Source organism: Ostrea edulis, chromosome 7, assembly GCF_947568905.1.
Source record: "Ostrea edulis chromosome 7, xbOstEdul1.1, whole genome shotgun sequence".
Classification (NCBI taxonomy): Eukaryota; Metazoa; Mollusca; class Bivalvia; order Ostreida; family Ostreidae; genus Ostrea; species Ostrea edulis.
The window spans coordinates 66,003,951-66,025,541 of NC_079170.1; the positions used below are offsets into that span (position 1 = coordinate 66,003,951).

General features: G+C 37.4%; 1 protein-coding gene and 1 long non-coding RNA gene across 2 annotated transcripts in view; both read left to right on the forward strand.

Moving 5' to 3' along the window:
* Window positions 1–5,556, forward strand: part of LOC125656368 (uncharacterized) — a 27,306-nt gene extending 21,750 nt beyond the window's left edge. The window contains 3 exon segments of the mRNA XM_056145124.1: window positions 1–463; window positions 553–2,024; window positions 2,027–5,556. The exon segment at window positions 1–463 is cut by the window's left edge and continues 960 nt beyond it. Of these exon segments, the coding sequence (XP_056001099.1) occupies window positions 1–463; window positions 553–2,024; window positions 2,027–2,688 (2,597 nt within the window). The 3' untranslated portion in view covers window positions 2,689–5,556.
* A 3,439-nt stretch (window positions 5,557–8,995) lies between these two features.
* Window positions 8,996–15,858, forward strand: LOC125656108 (uncharacterized). Its single transcript, XR_008797219.1, has 3 exons — window positions 8,996–9,535; window positions 15,072–15,259; window positions 15,634–15,858. It is a non-coding gene; the product is annotated as an uncharacterized LOC125656108 (long non-coding RNA).
* The last annotated feature ends 5,733 nt before the right edge of the window (window positions 15,859–21,591 follow it).

A 21,591-nucleotide genomic window follows, 5' to 3' on the forward strand; every position in this document is an offset into this window, starting at 1 on the left:
TGCTGTATATGAGTAGTAGTTATATTGCTAATTTTGTCAAACCACAGACAAGTGAACCAGATATGGTTAACAAAGTGAAAGAGAAACGGAGTGATTCTCAATCTATTGAGGAGGATGAGAGTAGTGATGATAGTGATGAAAATGAGGAGAGTAATGATAAAAACAATGATAGAGAGGAATCGTCTGATCTGTGTATAAGGTTACTTGAGGATCAGTACCCACTGTTAGCAGAGAGATTGTACAGAGACATACAGAACATGGAGCTGTATGATGTTTTCAGGAATCAGGTTTTAAAACACCCCCAGGTGTGTCAGGCTTTTATTGGTGTGTTAGAGACAAAGTCATACACAGAATTAAAAGACTTATTTCTGTCCAGTCAGAAAAATGTTGATAAGATAGTGAGTAAACAAAAGTGTGTGTTAGAGGATAATGAGAAGAGGAGTGGTGAGAATGGATGGGATTGGGATGGGGCGGGGAGACAGGGGGCACTGGTGGATCAGAGGTGGAAACGAGACGATAAGGGAAAAAGAACATATGATGAATACACTACAATGTAAAAGTGATCAGCTGGGTGGTTTGCTACGGACATTATCAGATATTAAAGTACATAGTACAGCAGACTGAACAACACAATGAAATAAATGAATTACTTGAGGTAACAGGAAATAATCCATATCAATCTACATCTGGGATTTATACATGTAATAAAAAGGAAAGTGAATACAATAAGTTTTTGGAAGAGTTTAGATTACTTGCATTGAGTTGTTTCAGTGGTGAGGTACAGACAGTCAGAGTTCTGCTTCCTATCTGTAAGAAAGCTATCAATGGGATAGGTCAAATCATTAAATGGGATGTTCCTTGTTTTTGGTTTCGTTGTTCCCCTCTTACTATTGTATGTAGCGGAGAACAGGCACTGGTGAAGGAGCTGGTGAAGGCAGGGGCTGATGTCAATGTACTGGATAACAATGGGGATACACCACTTATATTTGCATGTATGGTAGGGCAAACGAGTTTGGTGGAGGAGCTGGTGAAGGCGGGGGCTGATGTCAATCTACAGGATAGACCGGGGAATACACCACTGACAGCTGCATGTAAGGGTGGACATGTGAGTATAGTGGAGGAGTTGGTGAAGGCGGGGGCTGATATCGATCAATGGGATGATTATGGGGATACACCTCTAACTGCTGCATGTTATAGAGGACATATTTGTGTAATGGAGGAGCTGGTGAAGGCGGGGGCTGATGTCAATCTACAGAGAGGCGGGGTTTCACCAATGATGCCTGCATGTATAGGAGGGCAAATGAGTATGCTGAAGGAACTGTTGATGGCGGGGGCTGATGTTAATCTAGAGGATGATGACGGGAATACACCACTGATCTATGCTTGTCAGGGAGGACATTTGGATGTGGTGGAGGAGCTGTTGGAGGCGGGGGCTGATGTCAATGAACAGAGTTTGTATGAGAGTACACCATTGATAGTTGCATGTCAGAAAGGAGATGAAAGTATTGTGAAGGAACTGATGAAGGCGGGGGCTGATGTCAATCTGCAGTATAGACGGGGCAATACGGGGAATACACCATTGATAGCTGCATGTAAGGAAGGACATCTGGGTATAGTGGAGGAGTTGATGAAGGAAGGGGCTTATATCAATCAGTGGGATGATCATGGGAATACACCTCTAACTGCTGCATGTTATAGAGGACATATTTGTGTGATGAAGCAGCTGGTGAAGGCGGGGGCTGATGTCAATCCACCGAGTAGCAGGATTTCACCACTGATAGCTGCATGTAAGGGAGGGCAAATGAGTATGCTGAAGGAACTGTTGGTGGCGGGGGCTGATGTTAATCTACAGGTTGGTGACGGGAATACACCACTGATAGCTGCATGTGAGAAAGGACATGTGAGTATAGTGGGGGAGCTGTTGAAGGCGGGGGCTGATGTCAATCTACAGGATAGTCAGAAGAATACATCACTGATAGCTGCATGTAAGGGAGGACATGTGAGTATAGTGGGGGAGCTGTTGAAGGCGGGGCTGATGTCAATCTACAGGATAGTCAGAAGAATACATCACTGATAGCTGCATGTAAGGGAGGACATGTGAGTATAGTGGAGGAGCTGGTGAAGGCAGGGGCTGATGTCAATCTACAGGATAGTCAGAAGAATACACCACTGATAGCTGCATGTGAGGGTGGACATGTGAGCATAGTTGAAGAGCTAGGGAAGGCGAGGGCTGATGTTAATCTACATAATAAATGTAGGAATACACCACTGTTAGCTGCAGCAAGAGAGTGTCCGTTATCAACAGTGAAATGTCTAGTGGAACATGGAGCTGACTTGGTTACTCAGGTTGTTGATATCAATATGTCAGCAGTATATAAAGCATTAATACTGAACAAACCAGATATAATGAAATATCTCATACAGGAACAAAATAAAATCAATCCTGGTAAATTTAATGGAAATGTACACCTATTTAACTGTCTGGTGGACATCAGACATGCTGGAGTTAAAACAGACAGTAGGGATGATGTGGTGGTGACAGACAGGAAAGTGTGGTGTATGGATAGAGCGCCAGATTTGTGGACGACAATCTGTAGAGGAGACTGTGATGAACTGAGACGTTTGTTATGTGTGGGTCTGGATGTCAATCTGTCGATACAGTTGTATAATGACAAAAGTCTGATGTGAGACCTCTGTTGTATACACTGATTGATGAGTGTGTTCCTTTTAATTTTTTTTATGTTAGTTTTCCGGTTGTTTGTGTTAGTTATATAATGGAGAAGGTGAGGATCCTACTGGGGGCTGGGGTGGATGTCAATATCAGGGTGAGGTATAGAGAGTATGACACTGTGTTAGACAGGGAGGGTGTGTCTGCTCTAGAGAGAATGAGGCGAATGAAGTGTCGTTACATTAAACGTATGCCTGGCAGAGACAGTATGTCTATGCTTGACATAGACAGTATGTCGAGGAGAGTGATGTGTGAGATAAAAAAACATGTCAGAAGACACTCTGTATAGTCCCTGATAGAATTGTAGAGAGATGTTATTACTGAGTACAAGAGAGGGATGTGTGAGATAAAAAAAACATGTCAGATGGAAGTCTGTGTAGTCCCTGATATAATTGTAGATGTATATTGTTACTGAGGACAAGAGAGATGTGTGAGATAGAGAAACATATCAGAAGACACTCTGTATAGTCCCTGATTGAATTGTAGAGAGATGTTGTTACTGAGTACAAGAGATAAAGAAACATGTCAGAAGGCACTCTTTATAGTCCCTGATAGAATTGTAGAAAGGCGTTCTTACTGAGTACATTGTACAAACAATTTGTAATCAGGATTTTGGAGAAAAGCAGAGTGAAATTGAATATTTGCTTTTCAAAAGGGTTTTTTCCATACTACTAAAAAAAAGTTAAGAATCATTTAATTCGTTTCATTCATTTTTTATAAAGTTACAAAAACAAGTGTATAATGTTATGAAGAAAAGTGTTATGGACGGATTTATACAGAGAAATTTTTGTTCAATCGCAAATTGTTAAACGATCAACATTTCGAACATGCTAGGATGGGGCCACAAGTGTGTGTGTGTGGGGGGGGGGGGGGGGGGGGGGGGGGGGGGTCAAAGTTTTACATACAAATATAGGAAAAAGCTTTAAAAATCTTCTTCTCAAGAACCATTGGGCCAAAGAAGTTGACATTTACATGAAAGCTTTCTGACATAGTGTAGATTCAAGTTTGCAAAGGGTAGTTTGGGCCATAATAGGGACTAAGGTTTTACATGCAAATATATATGGAAAGTCTTCAGATATGGGCCAAAGTGACTCAGGTGAGCGATGTGGCCCATGGGCCTCTCGTTTATGAATAACCTAAGAATTAAGTTAATATTCTCAGTGTGTACTATAAGGGTGCGGCTTGTGATTGATTAATGACATTTTCAGCGACCAGATAAGCCAGTAATGCACCTGAGTCACACATATCGAAATGTCACGTCAGTAGCGCGTATGTCCTCCATGAGCTGTAATACAGGCAGTGCAACGCTTTCTCATGCTTCGAATACAAGCCCTTATGGTAGCCTGGGGATGTTATTCCATTTCTGGTCCAAAAGCTGGTTGATGGTGTTTGGAGGGTTGGTTCTATGCACTCGCATTCGAAGTTCATCCTAGAGATGCTCAATAGGGCTCAGATTGGGTGGATTCACCGGCCATTCCATTCTCGTGATATTGTGCTGCTGGATAAAATCATTCACGATTCGTCCGCGATGGGGTCTGGCATTATCATTTTGAAAGATGGCGTTCCCTCCTAGCCTTTGAAGAAAAGGAAGATCTATTGGCTGCAGAATTTCATCAATCTAGCATCGAGATGTTAAATTTCCACCAATAGCAGAAAGTTGAGTCCTTCTGTTAGCAGAAATACCGGCCCACAACATCACGGAACCACCGCCGTAGCGATCATATTCCCTCACAGTAGCGTCAGAAAAACGTTCTCCAGGACGGCGGTACACATGTACTCTGTCATCATTAAAGCGAAGATTAGTTCTGCTTTAGTCAGTGAAGCACACAAAAGTCCACTGGGCTTGATTCTAGTCCTGTCACGGACAGAATTGGTCTCCCTGTATCTCGCCATTAACATTGACACTGTGCTTGAGCTACCCCAAACGTTCTGGCTACTTCATATGTTGGTGAACCAGCTTCCCTACAGCTCTAGATCTTTCCGCGGGCAACAACGAAGGTCATTTACCCATGTTGACAATGACGTTTGGTAGTAATACGTGGGTGTTCGATTTCGATTCTTTTACTCTTCAAGGTGTTGTTTAAGGTTGACTTAACACGGAATAAGAGTGGGTGCAGGTTACGATGCCAAACCAAATTCAGGAGCCTGTTTGAAAAGGTAGATTTTCTCCGGAATAATGAAATCTTTCTTCACATGGACCATTTATTCAAAATGTTGAAACTCATACTCACTTGGGAATAATATTTCACAAAGATGGAAGTTGGAAAAAGCATATATCTCAAATACATGCCAAAGCATGCCAACGATTAAATGTCTTAAGAATGTTAAAGTATCAACTTATTGGGATAATTGTACAGAGAGAGATATTAATTTACTTGAAGATGTTCAAGTTGCAGCAGCACAAATAATTACAGGTTTAAGGGTAAATTCATCAAGATCGATACTTTATAATGAACTTGGATGGGATATCTTAGCAATAAGAAGGAAAATACATAAACTTGTGCTATTCTACAAGATAGTCCATGGATTAACCCCCATTAGAATATAACCTAGTTTGTCGACCAATCAGATTTCAAGAAGTTGTTCATTAAGTGGCTCACTTATTCATTAAGAATTCCCAACAGAGAGATATCACGTGACTGACTGTGATTGGCTATTTGAAAATAAATTTTATGACATTGTAAATGTTCCCAGCCAATGAAAAACTAGGTTACATTCTAAGCCAGTTAGAGTATATTAAGTGAAATCTTATTGGATAAGAAGGGGCTCGCTCACTAACGTTCGCTCCGCCCCTTCTTATCCATTAAGATTTCACTTAATATACTCTAACTTATACATATTTGCAGGACTTACTTTGACCATGTATTTTACCACCTAACTCTTTTTCATTAAGAAACCAAGATACTCTAAAATTTAACATTCCAATGGGTTAGGGTTAGGGTTAGGGTTCCAATAGCGAAAACAACTTCGTATATGACTAGCTTTATCCCTTCGACTATAAAATTGTGGAATGACCTACCCTTGAGTATTCGAAGTCTTCCAACACTAATTTCTTTCAAGCATGCCTTCAAAAGTATATATTGCATCAAACCTAAAAATTATTTTAACTATGGCAATCGAAAAGCATATATACTGCATTGTCAATTGCAAAATAAAGCTAGTAATCTTAATGCTGATTTATTTAAGCACTTTCTTGCGGAAAATCCTAATTGTGACTTGTGTCAAAATAGTCCTGTAGCCTCACTTCACTTTTTTCTGAAGTGTCCAAAATATTGTACACAAAGACAAATACTGATACAAAGTTTTAATGATCTATAATTACAATTACCCTTATCCTTAGAACTTATTTTGTACGGTGACAATAATCTCAGTTATAACCAAAATGTTACAATTTTCAAAATTGTACATGAATTTATCTTTTCTACAAATAGATTTGTTTAATTTCTTAAAATCTTTCATTTTCAAACCACAGAACCAACTTGTTTATACCTTTTTCCTGTGTAGTAAATTTCTATATCCATACCTAAATTATATTTGTCAGTCATACATCAAGCTGTAAATTATCATAGAAATGGAAACTGTCAAACATATCAATGTATTTTAAAATATTATATTGCTTCATTATCATTATATAATACCTATGTCTGTATGACCTTGACCATGTATTTGTATGGAGAGGTCTTATATAGGCAACGCCTGTTGTCCAATCCTTTTATGTATTATACATAATAAAATATTGTTTAACACAAGTCTTTCTTCACACTTGCGTTATTTTTGAGTTACGTTTGCGATAAAATGACGTTGTCTAGATAGCCTTAATAATGATATGTATGAAACTGAAGGACATTTTAATTCCTCGCTTTAATCAACTTAGATATTTTCTGAAATTTTATCATTGCAACAGCGATTATTATACGGGTGATTCTAAACTTTTTTTTAGTAATATAGTATCTAGAAATGCATTGATGTTTAGAATATTTGTTCTGAAAAGGAGGGGGTTAAATGCATGTTTCAATAATTATGATGAAACATAAATTTATATTGTTTCTGTTTTATTTCGCTAATTCACAGAGATATCTGTTAGGTGTGAATTTATTCACCTTCATATGATTGTTTTCAGCAAGGTGAAGATAACGAACAGTGATCAATCTCATAACTCCTATAAGCAATACAAAATAGATGGTTGGGCGAACACGAACCCCTGGACACACCAGAGGTGGGATCAGATGCCTAGGAGGAGTAAGCATCCCCTGTTGATCGGTCGCACCCGCCGTGAGCCCTATATCCTGATCAAGTAAACGGAATTATCCGCAGTCAAAATCAGTGTGCCAAGAATGGCTTAACAATCGGTATGAAACACGTCAGACAGCATTTGACCCAATGCGAGGTTGTATTGACGAACTAGATCGTTATAACGACCATACAATTTGCGAAATGCTGACTTCAATCGAGACTGTTGAAACCCCTGTGTACCAGCTAATGTAATACTTATACGATACCAATTTTGATGCACCAGATGCGCATTTCGACAAATAATGTCTCTTCAGTGATGCTCAACCAAAATGTTTGAAATCCGAAATAACAATGAAGTTTTGGAGCTATTATAGGGGAAAACAGTGTGCCAAAAAAGTGGAGTCAAATTCGTCTAAGGATAAGAGCTATGCGTGAGGGAGATAATCCTTAATTTTGAAATGAATTTCTAAATTTTATAACAGCAATTAAATATACATGTACATCCATATTTTCAATCTAGTAACGAAGTACTTAGCTACTGGGCTGTAGAGACCCTCTGGGACTAACAGTCCACCAGCAGAGGCCTCGACCCAGGGGTCATAATGTAATACTTATACGATACCAATTTTGATGCACCAGATGCGCATTTCGACAAATAATGTCTCTTCAGTGATGCTCAACCAAAATGTTTGAAATCCGAAATAACAATGGAGTTTTAGAGCTATTATAGGGGAAAACAGTGTGCCAAAAAAGTGGAGTCAAATTCGTCTAAGGATAAGAGCTATGTGTGAGGGAATAAAACTTGATGTAGATAAAGATATAAATCTACAGTGTACACATTCAATCATATCAAATTAGATATGCTATTGTATATTTATGAAAACATTTGTAATAACTATTTGTCGTTCATTTTTCACAATTTTTATTATTTTTTTAAAAAAGAAAATTGATTGATTATATTTTGTTTAACGTCTCTCTCGACGTATAGAGGTCACCAAGACCGGTGAAGTGCTTTAAATTTGGGCCTTTGTTCGGCGCTTACGGCCATTGAGCAGTGAGGGTTCCTTAGCGTGCCACACCTACTGTAACACGGGACATCCGTTTTTAGCTCATCTGAGCTTAAAGCTCAAGTGAGCTTTTCTGATCGCCTGTTGTCCGTCGTCTGTCCGTCTGCCTGTAAACTTTTTACATTTTCGACTTCTGCTCCAGAACCACTGGACTAATTTCAACCAAACTTGGCCAAAGCGATCCTTGGGTGAAGGGTTTTCAAGTTTTTTCAAATGAAAGGCCATGTCGTTTTCAAAGGGGAGATAATCACAAAATGCAAAAATAGGGTGGGGTCTCTTAAAAATCTACTTCTCAAGAACCAATGGGCCAGAAAAGATGAAATTTGCATGAAAGCTTCCTGACATAGTGCAGATTCAAGTTTGTTCCAATCATGGCCCCCGGGGGTTGGATGGGGCCACAATAGGGGATCAAAATGTTACATACAGATATATGGGATAAATCTTTAAAAACCTTTTTCTCAAGAACCACTTAGCCAGAAAAGCTGAGATTTACATGAAAGCTTCCTGACATAATGCAAATTCAAGTTACTTCAAATCATGGCCCCGGGGGGTTGGATGGGACCATAATAGGGGATCAAAGTTTTACATGCAAATATAAAGGAATATAAGACTCTCTTATGAGTAGCCATGAAATATAAGGTGATTCCACCCGAGGGCTACAAAAAAGCTGTGAAACCCGAGTCTTTGCCGAGGGTTTTACCGCTGTTTTGCAACCCCGAGGGTGGAATCACCTTAATATTTCATGGCAACCCAGAAGAGAGTATTTTTCTCTCATATTTCTAGAGTTTTCCGTTTTCCTTGTGCCTAGCGACGCCATTTTGAGAATTTTCCAATTAATTTTTCGCTGTACATAAAAAAAGAACACCAGAATTGAATTCTACGACCTTTATTTTGGCAACCACGTTGCCGACAAAAAATCGGCGACGAGTGTATGTGAATTGTATTCGAGTTATTCCTCTTTGAATAAATCAATAATCAGGGTGATGTGTGACGTAACTCGACAGTCTATCAGCGCGAAACATTTTGACAGACCGAATCGGAATGAATCCACTACTGCACTTTTTTTCTTAGAGGAGCATTGATGTTGATATTAATTGAGCAGTTATTTAATGACGAGTGTGTGAAGAGAGATTCCAAGTGGTTTTTGTTGGTGAATATGGGCATGGCTAGACTTTCGTTTTCCACGCGTGCAAGGACTCGAGTCTCATGGATATTGAAGGCACTTATTTCACTTGAGACACGGGCAGTAGACGTTGACAGAGTGAATGTGAAGGTATGCCTAGAAGTAATAGAACGTGTGGGCTGGGTTTCTGTGAACTGGCATAATGCACCGGATGACATAGGTGTATATCAGAAATTTGTGACTGTTGTTCAGTGTGCGGTAATTGTTCAAGGAATGTGTATTTTTGTGTCCGGTCACATACACCTGGAGATTATCAGGGACATTACCATCTGTCATTTTTGTACAAGAGCTTTGCAGACGCTAGTGTTCGTCAATCGAGGCGAGGTAAGTTGCAAGCTAGTTGTGTATTGATTATGACGTCACGGGATATGTAAGATAAACATCACGTGATATGAAAGATTAATAGAATCCTTCATTAGTACGAGTGTGGGATAGGGAAATTCCACCGAGGGGACAAGATTCGCAGTCTAGGACGAGGCTTTGCCGAGTCCTAGACAGCGAATCTTGTTCCAGAGGTGGAATTTCCCTATCCCACACGAGTAAATAATGAAGGATTATTTTTCTCACATTTTACCTACAGTTTAGTGCATAAATTTAGTAGCTTTGAGAAAATTCTAAATTATCAAAATCTTCATTTGAACTTCGATGCAAACACTAATTAGATAGGCAGAAAGAGCATTCCCGAAAATGGTTTACACTGTAAGTGTAAACTAAAAAACCCAGGGTTGTCCAACAGAAAGCTATATACATTAAAATTTAAAGATAACAATGGAAAATATTTTTGCTTCATCGTGTAACGTAAATCTTCACCGTGCAACGTACATCATAGAAAATATATGACGTCACAATCAAATGACATCGCAGCAGTGTGAGACATATAGAATATCACACTCTAATGTTGATCTCGGACCTGGGATTGGCCCCGAGAGTTGATCTCGGCCCGAGCCCGTAGGGCGAGGGCCGAGATCACTCGAGGGGCAATCCCAGGTCCGAGATCAACATTAGAGTGTGATATTGTTTATATCATATACCTAAAACACAACAAGTTGATAAACATTTTTTTAAAAATGGGGGGGGGGGGGGGGGGGGGGGGTATTGACCCAAACATAAATACATGGTATAGGTGCCTACTATACAACGATATTTGACTATTTTATTCCTTCGGTGAGTTTACTTTAATGGTTATGTTTCCAGTACTATTGGCATTGTGAAACATGCTAAAGTCTGGGTTTTGTAGCTTTATTCCACTACTGGTCACAATAATTGGATGATTAATCATGGACATCCCCTCACGTGGTCTAGAATCTGGACGTTTCAATTAACTGAACTGCTTGGCTGAGAAACTCGTCATATCTATCGCTGTGCTGTTCATGTACATGTATATACTATTAAGCAGCTCCTAGGGGCCTGCTAATGAATACTAAAATTGGAAATAAGTGAATTATTTTTATTTCTTTTTTCGGATTTACCAAACTCGCCCGTTTTCATTATTTCATATAATTTGTAAGAGTTGTAGAACTTTGTTTACGTGGCGTCATCGTATGAACGGGAATGTTTACAGATATGATGCTGCTATTTATTTGCTTAGGGAATATGTTACCTTATACTGAAGTAAGTTTTTTTTTTACCGTTTCCCATTTGTTTAGCATCTATAAGTCGTTGAAAAACGTCAGAAGATATTGGTTCTGCTTTTCTCGTTTTATTGCCAAGTCCTCGGGATTTTAGATTTCAGAAATCGTTTTAAAGCAGTTTTCTACATCAAAATTACCGTAAATTAACATTTTGATCTCCATTAGGACCGGGAATTTCTAATAATGCTTTAGTATCACCCTCCATAATCCTCCTACTGTTTTCTGTCGCCTAGAACGTTGATTGTTTTGAAATGAAGTTAAACGTGTTATTGTTCTAAATAAACAATTGTTACTTGGGTTACCCCCCTTTGCTTAGATACTCGCTACAATTTAGCGCTGTTTTTGAAAACGTTTTTATTTAATTTTTCTGCTTAAATTAAATTTTGAGGTGGAAGAAAGTATTATATATGAAAAAAATTGTGTCTAACATCATTTTTTCATGTAGTTATGTTAGATTTCAAAATATTAAAGAAGAAATAGCCATTTGAAATTTGAGGGCGAGACAGCCCCTTGACAACGGGCCGAGCCAGAGATATCTCGGCCCTTAGGGCGAGACAGCCCTACCTACTTGCAGCTGTCTCACCCTAGCCAAGATAGGTGTATCAGGGCTGATACACTACTAGGTATATGATATAGAAAAATCTCATATGGCTGTCTCACATGGGTAAAGTCTATCTCACACTGGTGATAATATGAGAAAGAAATATCTTACATACCTTTCTTTCATAGAATAACTGTATCTTACATACGTAGATATGAGAGAAAAATCTTCTCAAGAATCACTGAGCCAGAAAAGCTGAGATTTACATTACAGCTTCCTGACATAATGCAGGTTCAAGTTCGTTCAAATGATGGCCCCTGGGAGTATGATGGGGCCACAATAAGGGATCAAAGTTTTACATACAGATATATAGGAAAATCTTTTTCTCAAGAACCACTGGGCCAGAAAAGCTGATATTTACATGAATGCTTTTTGACATTTCAGTTTGTTAAAATCATGGCCCCTATTGGGGGAAGGGGTCACAAGGGGGGGGGGGTGTCAACGTTTTGCATACAAATATATAGGGAAAATCTGTAAATATGGGCCAAGTGACGCAGGTGAGCGATGTGGCCTTTGGGCCTCATGTTTCATTACGGATACAGATATTACCCTGATAAAGGCTTCCTCTTGGAGAAAAGCAAGTGCAGTTAACATTTCAGCTGCATTGGTGCACTACGATCTACAGTACTGTAGCGGTGGAAGTAGGTCAATACATAATCAGTTCACATTTCAAATTAATTGATCCACCATGACCTACTTTAGGGCTAAAAGTAAATCAAATGGTTTCCTGGACTTTTTATCCTTAGACGAATTTGACTCCATTTTTTTGGCACTCCGTTTTTCCCTATAATAGCTCTTTAAGTTTCTTGTTATTTCGGATTTCAAACATTTCGGTTGAGCATCACTGAAGAGACATTATTTGTCGAAATGCGCATCTTGTGCATCAATATTGGTACCGTATAAGTTTTACATCATAAATAGACATTGCATCGTCACAACCTCACTCCCAATCAAAATTTAATACATAATCAGTTCACATGTCAGATGAATTGGTGCACCATGACCCACTGTAAGGCCTTTCTATTTAGAATGTGTGTTGTATCAATTCAGAGTGCACACTATGCTTCCAGGTTGAATTTCCTGTCCGACGAACGTATATTGTACCGTTTGCGGTACTCTTGTTAACATTAGGTCTGGAAAAAGATTTTTATAACATCATACTTCCATTTGTTAAATCTACCAAATTCTGTAAACAGAAAATACACATTTATATTAATAACATCAAAAGGTCAAATTGGAAAAAAAAAGTTTCTATGAAAGGTGAAGATAATGAACAGTGGTCAATCTTATAACTTCTACAAGGAATACAAAATGACAGGTGAAGATAACGAACAGTGGTCAATCTTATAACTCCTACAAGGAATACAAAATGACAGGTGAAGATAACGAACAGTGGTCAATCTTATAACTCCTACAAGGAATACAAAATGACAGGTGAAGATAACGAACAGTGGTCAATCTTATAACTCCTACAAGGAATACAAAATGACAGGTGAAGATAACGAACAGTGGTCAATCTTATAACTCCTACAAGGAATACAAAATGACAGGTGAAGATAACGAACAGTGGTCAATCTTATAACTCCTACAAGGAATACAAAATGACAGGTGAAGATAACGAACAGTGGTCACTCTTATAACTCCTACAAGGAATACAAAATGACAGGTGAAGATAACGAACAGTGGTCAATCTTATAACTCCTACAAGGAATACAAAATGACAGGTGAAGATAACGAACAGTGGTCAATCTTATAACTCCTACAAGGAATACAAAATGACAGGTGAAGATAACGAACAGTGGTCAATCTTATAACTCCTACAAGGAATACAAAATGACAGGTGAAGATAACGAACAGTGGTCAATCTTATAACTCCTACAAGGAATACAAAATGACAGGTGAAGATAACGAACAGTGGTCAATCTCATAACTCCTACAAGGAATACAAAATGACAGGTGAAGATAACGAACAGTGGTCAATCTCATAACTCCTACAAGCTATACAAAATGACAGGTGAAGATAACGAACAGTGGTTAATCTCATAACTCCTACAAGCTATACAAAATAGATAGTTGGGCAAACACGGACCCCTGGACACACCAGAGGTAGGATCGGGTGCCTAGGAGGAGTAAACATCCCCTGTCGACCGTTCACACCCACCATGAGCCCCGTCTTCTTCATGTAAACGGAGTAATCCGTAGTCAAAATCAGTATGCAAAGAACGGTCTAACAATCGGTATGAAACACGCAAGACAACACTTGGCCCAATGATAGGTTGTATTGACGAACCAGATCATTATATAATCTATACAACTTTATAAAAATGTTGATTAAGAAATTCCGGATGGAAAGTTATCTTTCTTAAAATAGCAAGATCTAAACAATCTGGTACTTTTTATAAGAAAATTATAAAGTTGGCATATATTTTCGTCCAAAAGATATAACTTCTTTCTTAGATAAGCGACAAACGATACAGAAAGAACAAGATATAACTTCTTTCTTAGATAAGGGACAAACGATACAGGAAGTACAAGTATACAATGCTAATGTAAGAATATAATTTTTGTACAGAGTTTAAGTGCAGACCTGGATTAATTTATATGCATATATTTGGATATGAACAAAGCAGTAAACTAAAATGAATGCGCTGTTATGGAGCATAATATTGTCAACATAACAGGCTACAACATAGTATTGTCAACATAACAGGCTACAACATAGTATTGTTAACATAACAGGCTACAACAGTAGGATAAATATTTAGAATTTGAGGATATATAAAAATACATGCAGCCAACAAAGATTTAAAACAAAATCTGTGAATTTCAAACTAAAACAAAGTAGAACAAAGACCACATATTGAATTAAAATGGATGAGTGTCAAAACACACAAATAAATACTACACACAGCGATACACATAGACACAAAATACTACATACAGCAAAACACACAAATACATTTGCTGACTAGCAATGGAAGCATATAGAAAAATGCCAAGGTTAGGGTGCGGAGAAAAATGAAATAAAAAACTATATGTCCATGAAAAATCAAAATGTGAATTAAAACATAAAATGTGACTGTTCGTATGCATAGCTGAAATATCTACAATCCTATCTTCTTTGAAATAGCAAGCCGATTTTCCAACTGATATACGAATCGCACTTCCAACGACCATGTCTTTCAATACATCTTTCGTTGACGCTCGAAGCACCTAATCTGAGTGAATGTAAACCCAAATTTAATCCGGAACTGAGCCCATAAATAATATTTTCCCGTGCGAAAGTATAATAAGAATTTTGTTCTTGTAAATCAATCAAGTAATTCCGTGCGAGCGAAAAGCAGGCTTGGTTTTTTTTAGGAATCGATAAAATCAAGTTCACTATTTCAAATATACTAACACATATTTCAGCTTGTCTGTAAATATGTGTCTTTATCTAAGCATTATTTACGATAATATTCGAATCAACGTATGATTTACTATATGTATATACAAATGTATATAATAATAAAAATAGTAAGCCCATCTCTGTTATGTTTCAATCCAGAAACTTTGTTCCGGAATTATAACTCATCACGGGTGCACTCGGCAATATTACGCATCCTAACTTCCTTCTTTTTTCATTCAGCATCCAACGGAACCTCAATCTATTGGAGCATAAAACCCGCCAGTCCGTGCTCTCAGTAGGAACTGAGCTGTCCAGCAAGTAGGACGCATTTGATAGAGCACGCTTCAACCAGAATGTTGCCATCAACTATAGAATAACTTTATTGTAGACACTTTGGCATTGTAAATGTTGCCCGTGCTTGTTCTGAGGTGAGTTTTATGTAACGATTTTTATAGAGTATTTTCTTTGTTTAAAGGTCCTAAAGCTTCCAAGTATCTTTATTCATACTTTGTGTTTTGTGCTTGTTTCAATACCAGTTTCCTTTTTCAAAAACGTGTTCACTATATAGTCCTGTTTGTAAAGTTACGGCGTGTAGTACTGGCCATAATTGTTTCGCTGTAAGAAACATTGTGTAACTCATATGCATAGAATTGCTAGAGGTTTAGTGTATCTTGTTATAATATGAAGTAACTTATATGTATAACAGTGTATGGTATATATATCCATGGATAATGTAAAGTAATGTTTCAACCTGAAAACCTGTGTATGTGTACGTTTATATAGTATGACTTTATTGTCGTAGGTGCTACCTTGCAGTGTGTACCAAGTACACGTGTACCAAGTAACCACAGTATCGAAACCAAACACTGGGGAGCATCGACATGTGTGATATCCACGTATGGCAGCAGTCATCAGTGAAGTGGATCCGTGTTTAAGCCAGAAACACTTTGAGGAACTTTACGCTCAACGCCATAAAACCGGGACCAGAAACTTAAATATTTGTATACCAAATAAATATGTAAATTGTTTTCTGTGACTTTATCATTTTCACATTCTAGCACGGTTATCCGTGCCAGCATGATGTACGTACGGGAGCTGGTAGGTCCTCTGGGTGGAAAATATATGATGATCGAGCAGTTTCGGCTCAAATCAGCAATAGATCCCACCAAATCATGGTCAGCCATATACACAGAATTGTGGGTTATGCGCATATTAGATCACCACTTACTCCAACATCTCCTATATCTTAAGTTTTCACAATTTTTGGTATGCATTACAGGCTGTGTAAAAACAGACAGAATAACAGTTTGGATAGTCGGTTCATCAATCATAAAAAAAGGCATCAATAGCGGCAAGAAATAGACCCGGGGGGGGGGGGGGGGGGGGGTTGGAGCTTAGGCCTGAACCAAAGAGGAGTAGATATTTGGTGGCAGGGGTAAGGCGGTCTAAAATGCATACACCTGGTCAAAAAAGTCAGATACTTGGCCACCTTAGAGGAACCCCCTTAAGATTTGCTTATCCATTGTGGGGCCATTGATTTAGGCCAAACTAAACTCCAGAGCTTATTGCATAGAATCAAAGCTGACATTAAATTGCTTTCAGGTATATTCTCTCACACCAAACTTATTTGGTCCTTCCTTCTCCCACGTATTTCTTGGAGACACTCTCAAATTGTAAGGTCTATAGAGCAGGCTAGGAATAGGTTGAATAGGTGTTTTCTTGTGGGGGGAAAATTCTCACCCACCCCCAATTCATAGGAAAATCTGTACAACTCTTATCACTCAGACGGGACTCATTTATAGGGCTTGGGAAATTATATTTTTCTTAGCAATATCCAAGGGGCCCTAGAATATTTCGCAAATGGGGGAGAAAGCAAAGAGTTTCCTTGTAAATAGATTAAGGTAGGCATTCAGACTGGGGGTGGTATTTTAGGTAATGGCACAGTGGTCGGTTTTATTGAAGGTTCCTACCCCCACCATGTGGCGGTGGGCTCCCTGATTAATTTTCTGCAATTGCACAAATGTAATCAGGTTGCCCATATGGCCAAATCGTCACCTTCAAGTTGATTATGAAAATATACGTTGAATGTTGATGATGGTTGAATGATGATTTGACAGTTTAATTTCATTTTATGTAAATAATGAAGAGTTGAATACTTGTGTGTTGTATGTGTCGGTAGCATGATTGGGATTAACCAGCATGTTACTTGCCCTTTTGGACGAAATACAGTTCAAGGTTTAACTATCCAGACCTCCATTCTTTACTGAAGACAGATTGAGGCATGATGTGGAGAATGACTGTGATTAAGTATTATCTCATATACATGCTAGATATTTCTCATTAAACGTAGATTTACAGGTTAGTCAATTTATTTCACCGTATATGTAGAGAATACACGTAACTGTGATAAAGTGTTATCTTACAAGATATTCCTCATTAAAACGTAGAAATACTGGATAGTGTATTTTTTTCACCATGTTTTTCATTGTAATTTATTATTTTAATACAGTGGTATTTGATGCTCACAATGCTTTTTGTTTGAAAAGTTTCGAATTATACAGAATGTGCTAATTGCTGAATGTATGCACACTATATTATTAGTGTTGTGGCACAGGAATTTTTTTTTCATGCTTTATTTTTAGACATTTACAATTACATCTACATAGATGATCTCACACACACATGCATACAATACCTTCCATACAAAACTTTCTACATGAATTAGTATTTGACAGCTAGGCACAATTTAAAGGTATTGAAAATATACATATCAACAAAATGATACTAAAAGTAATGATAACAAATATAACCTATAAAGCTTTGGTTTTTCATCACTATCATATATTGGCCATTTACTAAATATTTTGGATTTGCATTCAAAAACATTTTCACAGTATTTTTCCATTTTTCTGCAATACTTAAATAAATTCACTGCCTCCGAAAATTTTGGCCTGATTCCTTGTGCTCTGGAATAATATATAAACTTTTTTGATACTAATAAAAGAAAATTTCCTAAACTGCTTCCTTCTGTATTACCAAGTAAGACTATTCTTCTTGAAATTTTATAACCATTTTTAATTGCATCGAACCATTGCTCAAAATCATTCCAAAATAAGTTGACATATACACAATCATAGAATATGTGAACTATTGTTTCTGCTTCACAGTTACAAAATGTACACAAATTATTGTCTGAAATTTTAATTTTGTAAAGAAAGGAGTTGGTAGCAATGTAATTTATTAGTATTCGGTATTGAAAGTAAATTATTTTTGTCTCTTTTGTACATAAAGATGCATTTACAAAATAAAATTTCCAGTCTTTTCCTGAAATGGGTTCATCTGATAAAGTTTCCCACTTACCCTGTTTAGAGATTGGGGTTATGAACTCCTTTCCTTTCAATATTTGATATAAAAATTTAACATTGCATGTTGACACAAATTTTTGTGCAATACATATTTCAATATGTTCATTATCTTCATGAATTCTACCTTCTTTCAATGCAATATCTCTTTTGACTTTTGATGGTATTTTTGATATTGCATGAAAATAGTCTAAAAAGTTATTATATTAGTACCAAGCACTCCTTTTATTTCATTAAAACATCTAATGTTTCCATGTTCAGACACCAGGTCCTCTAGGTTTTTAATACCATTATCAACCCATTTTGTATAGAATGCCCACTTTTGTACACAGCAAAAGTTTCTAATATCTTAGCACAAGTAGGTTGATACATGTTCAGGACTTTTCTTAACCTTTACTAATGCTTTAATAACATCTCTCCAAAATTCATTATCAATAAAAAAAAAAAACCCACAAACTTTTGAAGTTTTTCTTTTGTTAAATAAAAAAATGAAATCTATATTCTTAAGGTTAAAAATGCAACGTAACAAATGCTGCCAAGCACCTTCATATTTGGTCAGGTACCTTTCAACCCATTTTAATTTGATATATGAAATGAAAGAGGGTAGATGAACCCTTCATCATCATAACTACCAATGAGTGCATTTCTTTTTACCTTTTCTGTCTTATATCCCCAAATAAATTTGAAAAATATTTTATTTATTTCATCCAAAATATTCTTTGGAGGGTCTGGCAAGGCAGAAAATAAGTGCACAGGAAATTTTAATACATTGTCAGTGGCGGATTTAAGGGGAGCGCAGTCGGTGCGCGCTCCACTAAAATTTTCAAATTTAAGGTGAATCGTGACCTCTTGTTTAGAAAAATGAAAATGATAAAAAGAAGCAATAATTTTGTCCACTCTCGGAGAAATAAATGACAAAATCTTTTAATTTATTGAATTACTTTTAATGGGAGAACTTACATTTTTTCCCCAAAAAATTTGCGTCATTTTATTGATTTCACCTTATCAAAAATGAAACAAAATAGTAAAAATGACTGCATATGAGACATCTTTCAAGCCCTATAAAATATGTAAAATCTAGGAGCTTCTGGGGGCTTCGTCCCCTGGACCCCCACCAGGGCTTCGCCCTGAACCCACTGGGAGGCCTCAAGACGGCCCCCAGACCCCCTGCCTTACTAAGTTCCGCCCCCTAACCGCAATTCCTGGATCCGCCCATGATTGTGTAAAATATTTGAATAACATATATTTTCACTGATATGATATTCATTATTGTATCATAAAGACAAAATCTACCTGCTATGTTATGTTTCGTTACGAAAACTATGATTTATAAGTTTTGAATTTTCCTATCCGGTTTTTTTTTTTTTTTTCTGTTCCATTTTCCGTTCCCCATTTTGTTTTTGCTTCTTTTTTTTTCAGCGGACCGAGTATCCTACCAGTGATTCCCATCGGACCGAGCATGCTACCTGTGGTTCCCATCGGACCGAGCATTCTACCTGTGGTTCCCACCGGACCGAGTATTCTACCTGTGGTCCCCACCGGACCGAGTATTCTACCTGTGATTCCCACCGGACCGAGTATTCTACCTGTGGTTCCCACCGGACCGAGTATCCTACCTGTGGTTCCCACCGGACCGAGTATTCTACCTGTGATTCCCACCGGACCGAGTATCCTACCTGTGATTCGTATGAAATAGACTACTGACGGCAGAATAACAATATCAACTGTTGACTGTGCATGAAATGAATCTACCTCTGTTGATATGTCACATTGTATTGATAAGAAAATAAAAACAATGATGAGGCCTGTGGACGTTGTTGTGTATTAAACTTTCGTTCAGGGTGTGGTCTGGTATAGCAATCTTACCGGTATTATATTATAATACTTGCTTTTAGCAAACATATGTAGACCCTAACTTTTAATTAACGTTATGTGATATTCTAATTTGATACAATTATCCTACAAAACCAATATAAGATTTAGATATTTTTTCTTTGTTCTGGTAAATTGAGAAGAATGAAGTTTTATATGAAAATTAAAGAAAATTATCACAATATTGTTTGGGAATCATTTGAAAAGCATTCAAAATTATATCGATCTAAGCCTAATTTTCTTTCTTTTATTACTAAGTACCGCGTTTTAATCCTCGCCTAGAGTGCCAGGGGCCCCTGGATTGGACTCATCTATAGCACAGTAATTACAGAATCATATACATGCGATTATTAAAGAAAATAAAGTTATAAAGTATATTATTGTGTATAATTAGAAACATTGAATAGCATTGGCTGTGATAATATTGTTTGATTTAGAAACTCGATTGCAACGTTTGTTTTATATCAGCAAAAAAAAAAAAAAAAAAAAAACCACAAAAAAAACACACCAAAAAACCACCATAGCTCAAGGTATTGTGTAATTCTACACAAAAACGAAAGAAGAAAGTTCATCGTTTACCCTGCGCTACGCTATACTAGAGGCAGGGTACCTCAAATAATAGGTTTCTAGGTCAGATAAAGGAGTTATTGTTACATATATATTATTACTACAGTAACTTGATCCGAAGAGTCGGATCACGTCGAGTTGACAGGCCCGGATCATCAGATCACACGAGACGCGAAGCGTCGAGTTTGATCTGATGATCCGCGTCTGTCAACGAGACGTGATCCAACTCTTCGGATCAAGTTACTGTAGTAATGATAAATTTATTTTAGTATATACCCATCAATGTATCGTTCGTTGATACTGTGGATTTCACAGCGTGTGATCCGGTTTTCCGGATCACCACACTGTGGTTTTCTGATTCCGTATCAGTATCCTCTGAAACTGATGCCGTCACAATGCATCAACGCAACGTTATTTGTGGAAAATATTGACCGCGTCACAAAACAAAACTACGTACACAAAACATAATTTCATGGTATGTCTGTTTTTGATAATTTGGATTACATTTATCATCTTTAAATGTGGATTTAAAATGCAGAAAGGGGGTATATAATAAATTTATCATTACTACAGTAACTTGATCCGAAGAGTTGGATCACGTCTCGTTGACAGGCGCGGATCATCAGATCAAACTCGACGCTTCGCGTGTCGTGTGATCTGATGATCCGCGCCTGTCAACTCGACGTGATCCGACTCGTCGGATCAAGTTACTGTAGTAGTAATAATAATAATAATAATATATATATATATATATATATATATATATATATATATATATATATATATATACCCCCTTCTGCATTTTAAATCCACATTTATAAGATGATAAATGTAATCCAAATTATCAAAAACACAGACATACCATGAAATTATGTTTTGTGTACGCAGTTTTGTTTTGTGACGCGGTCAACATTTCCCACAAATAACGTTGCGTTGATGCATTGTGACGGCATCAGTTT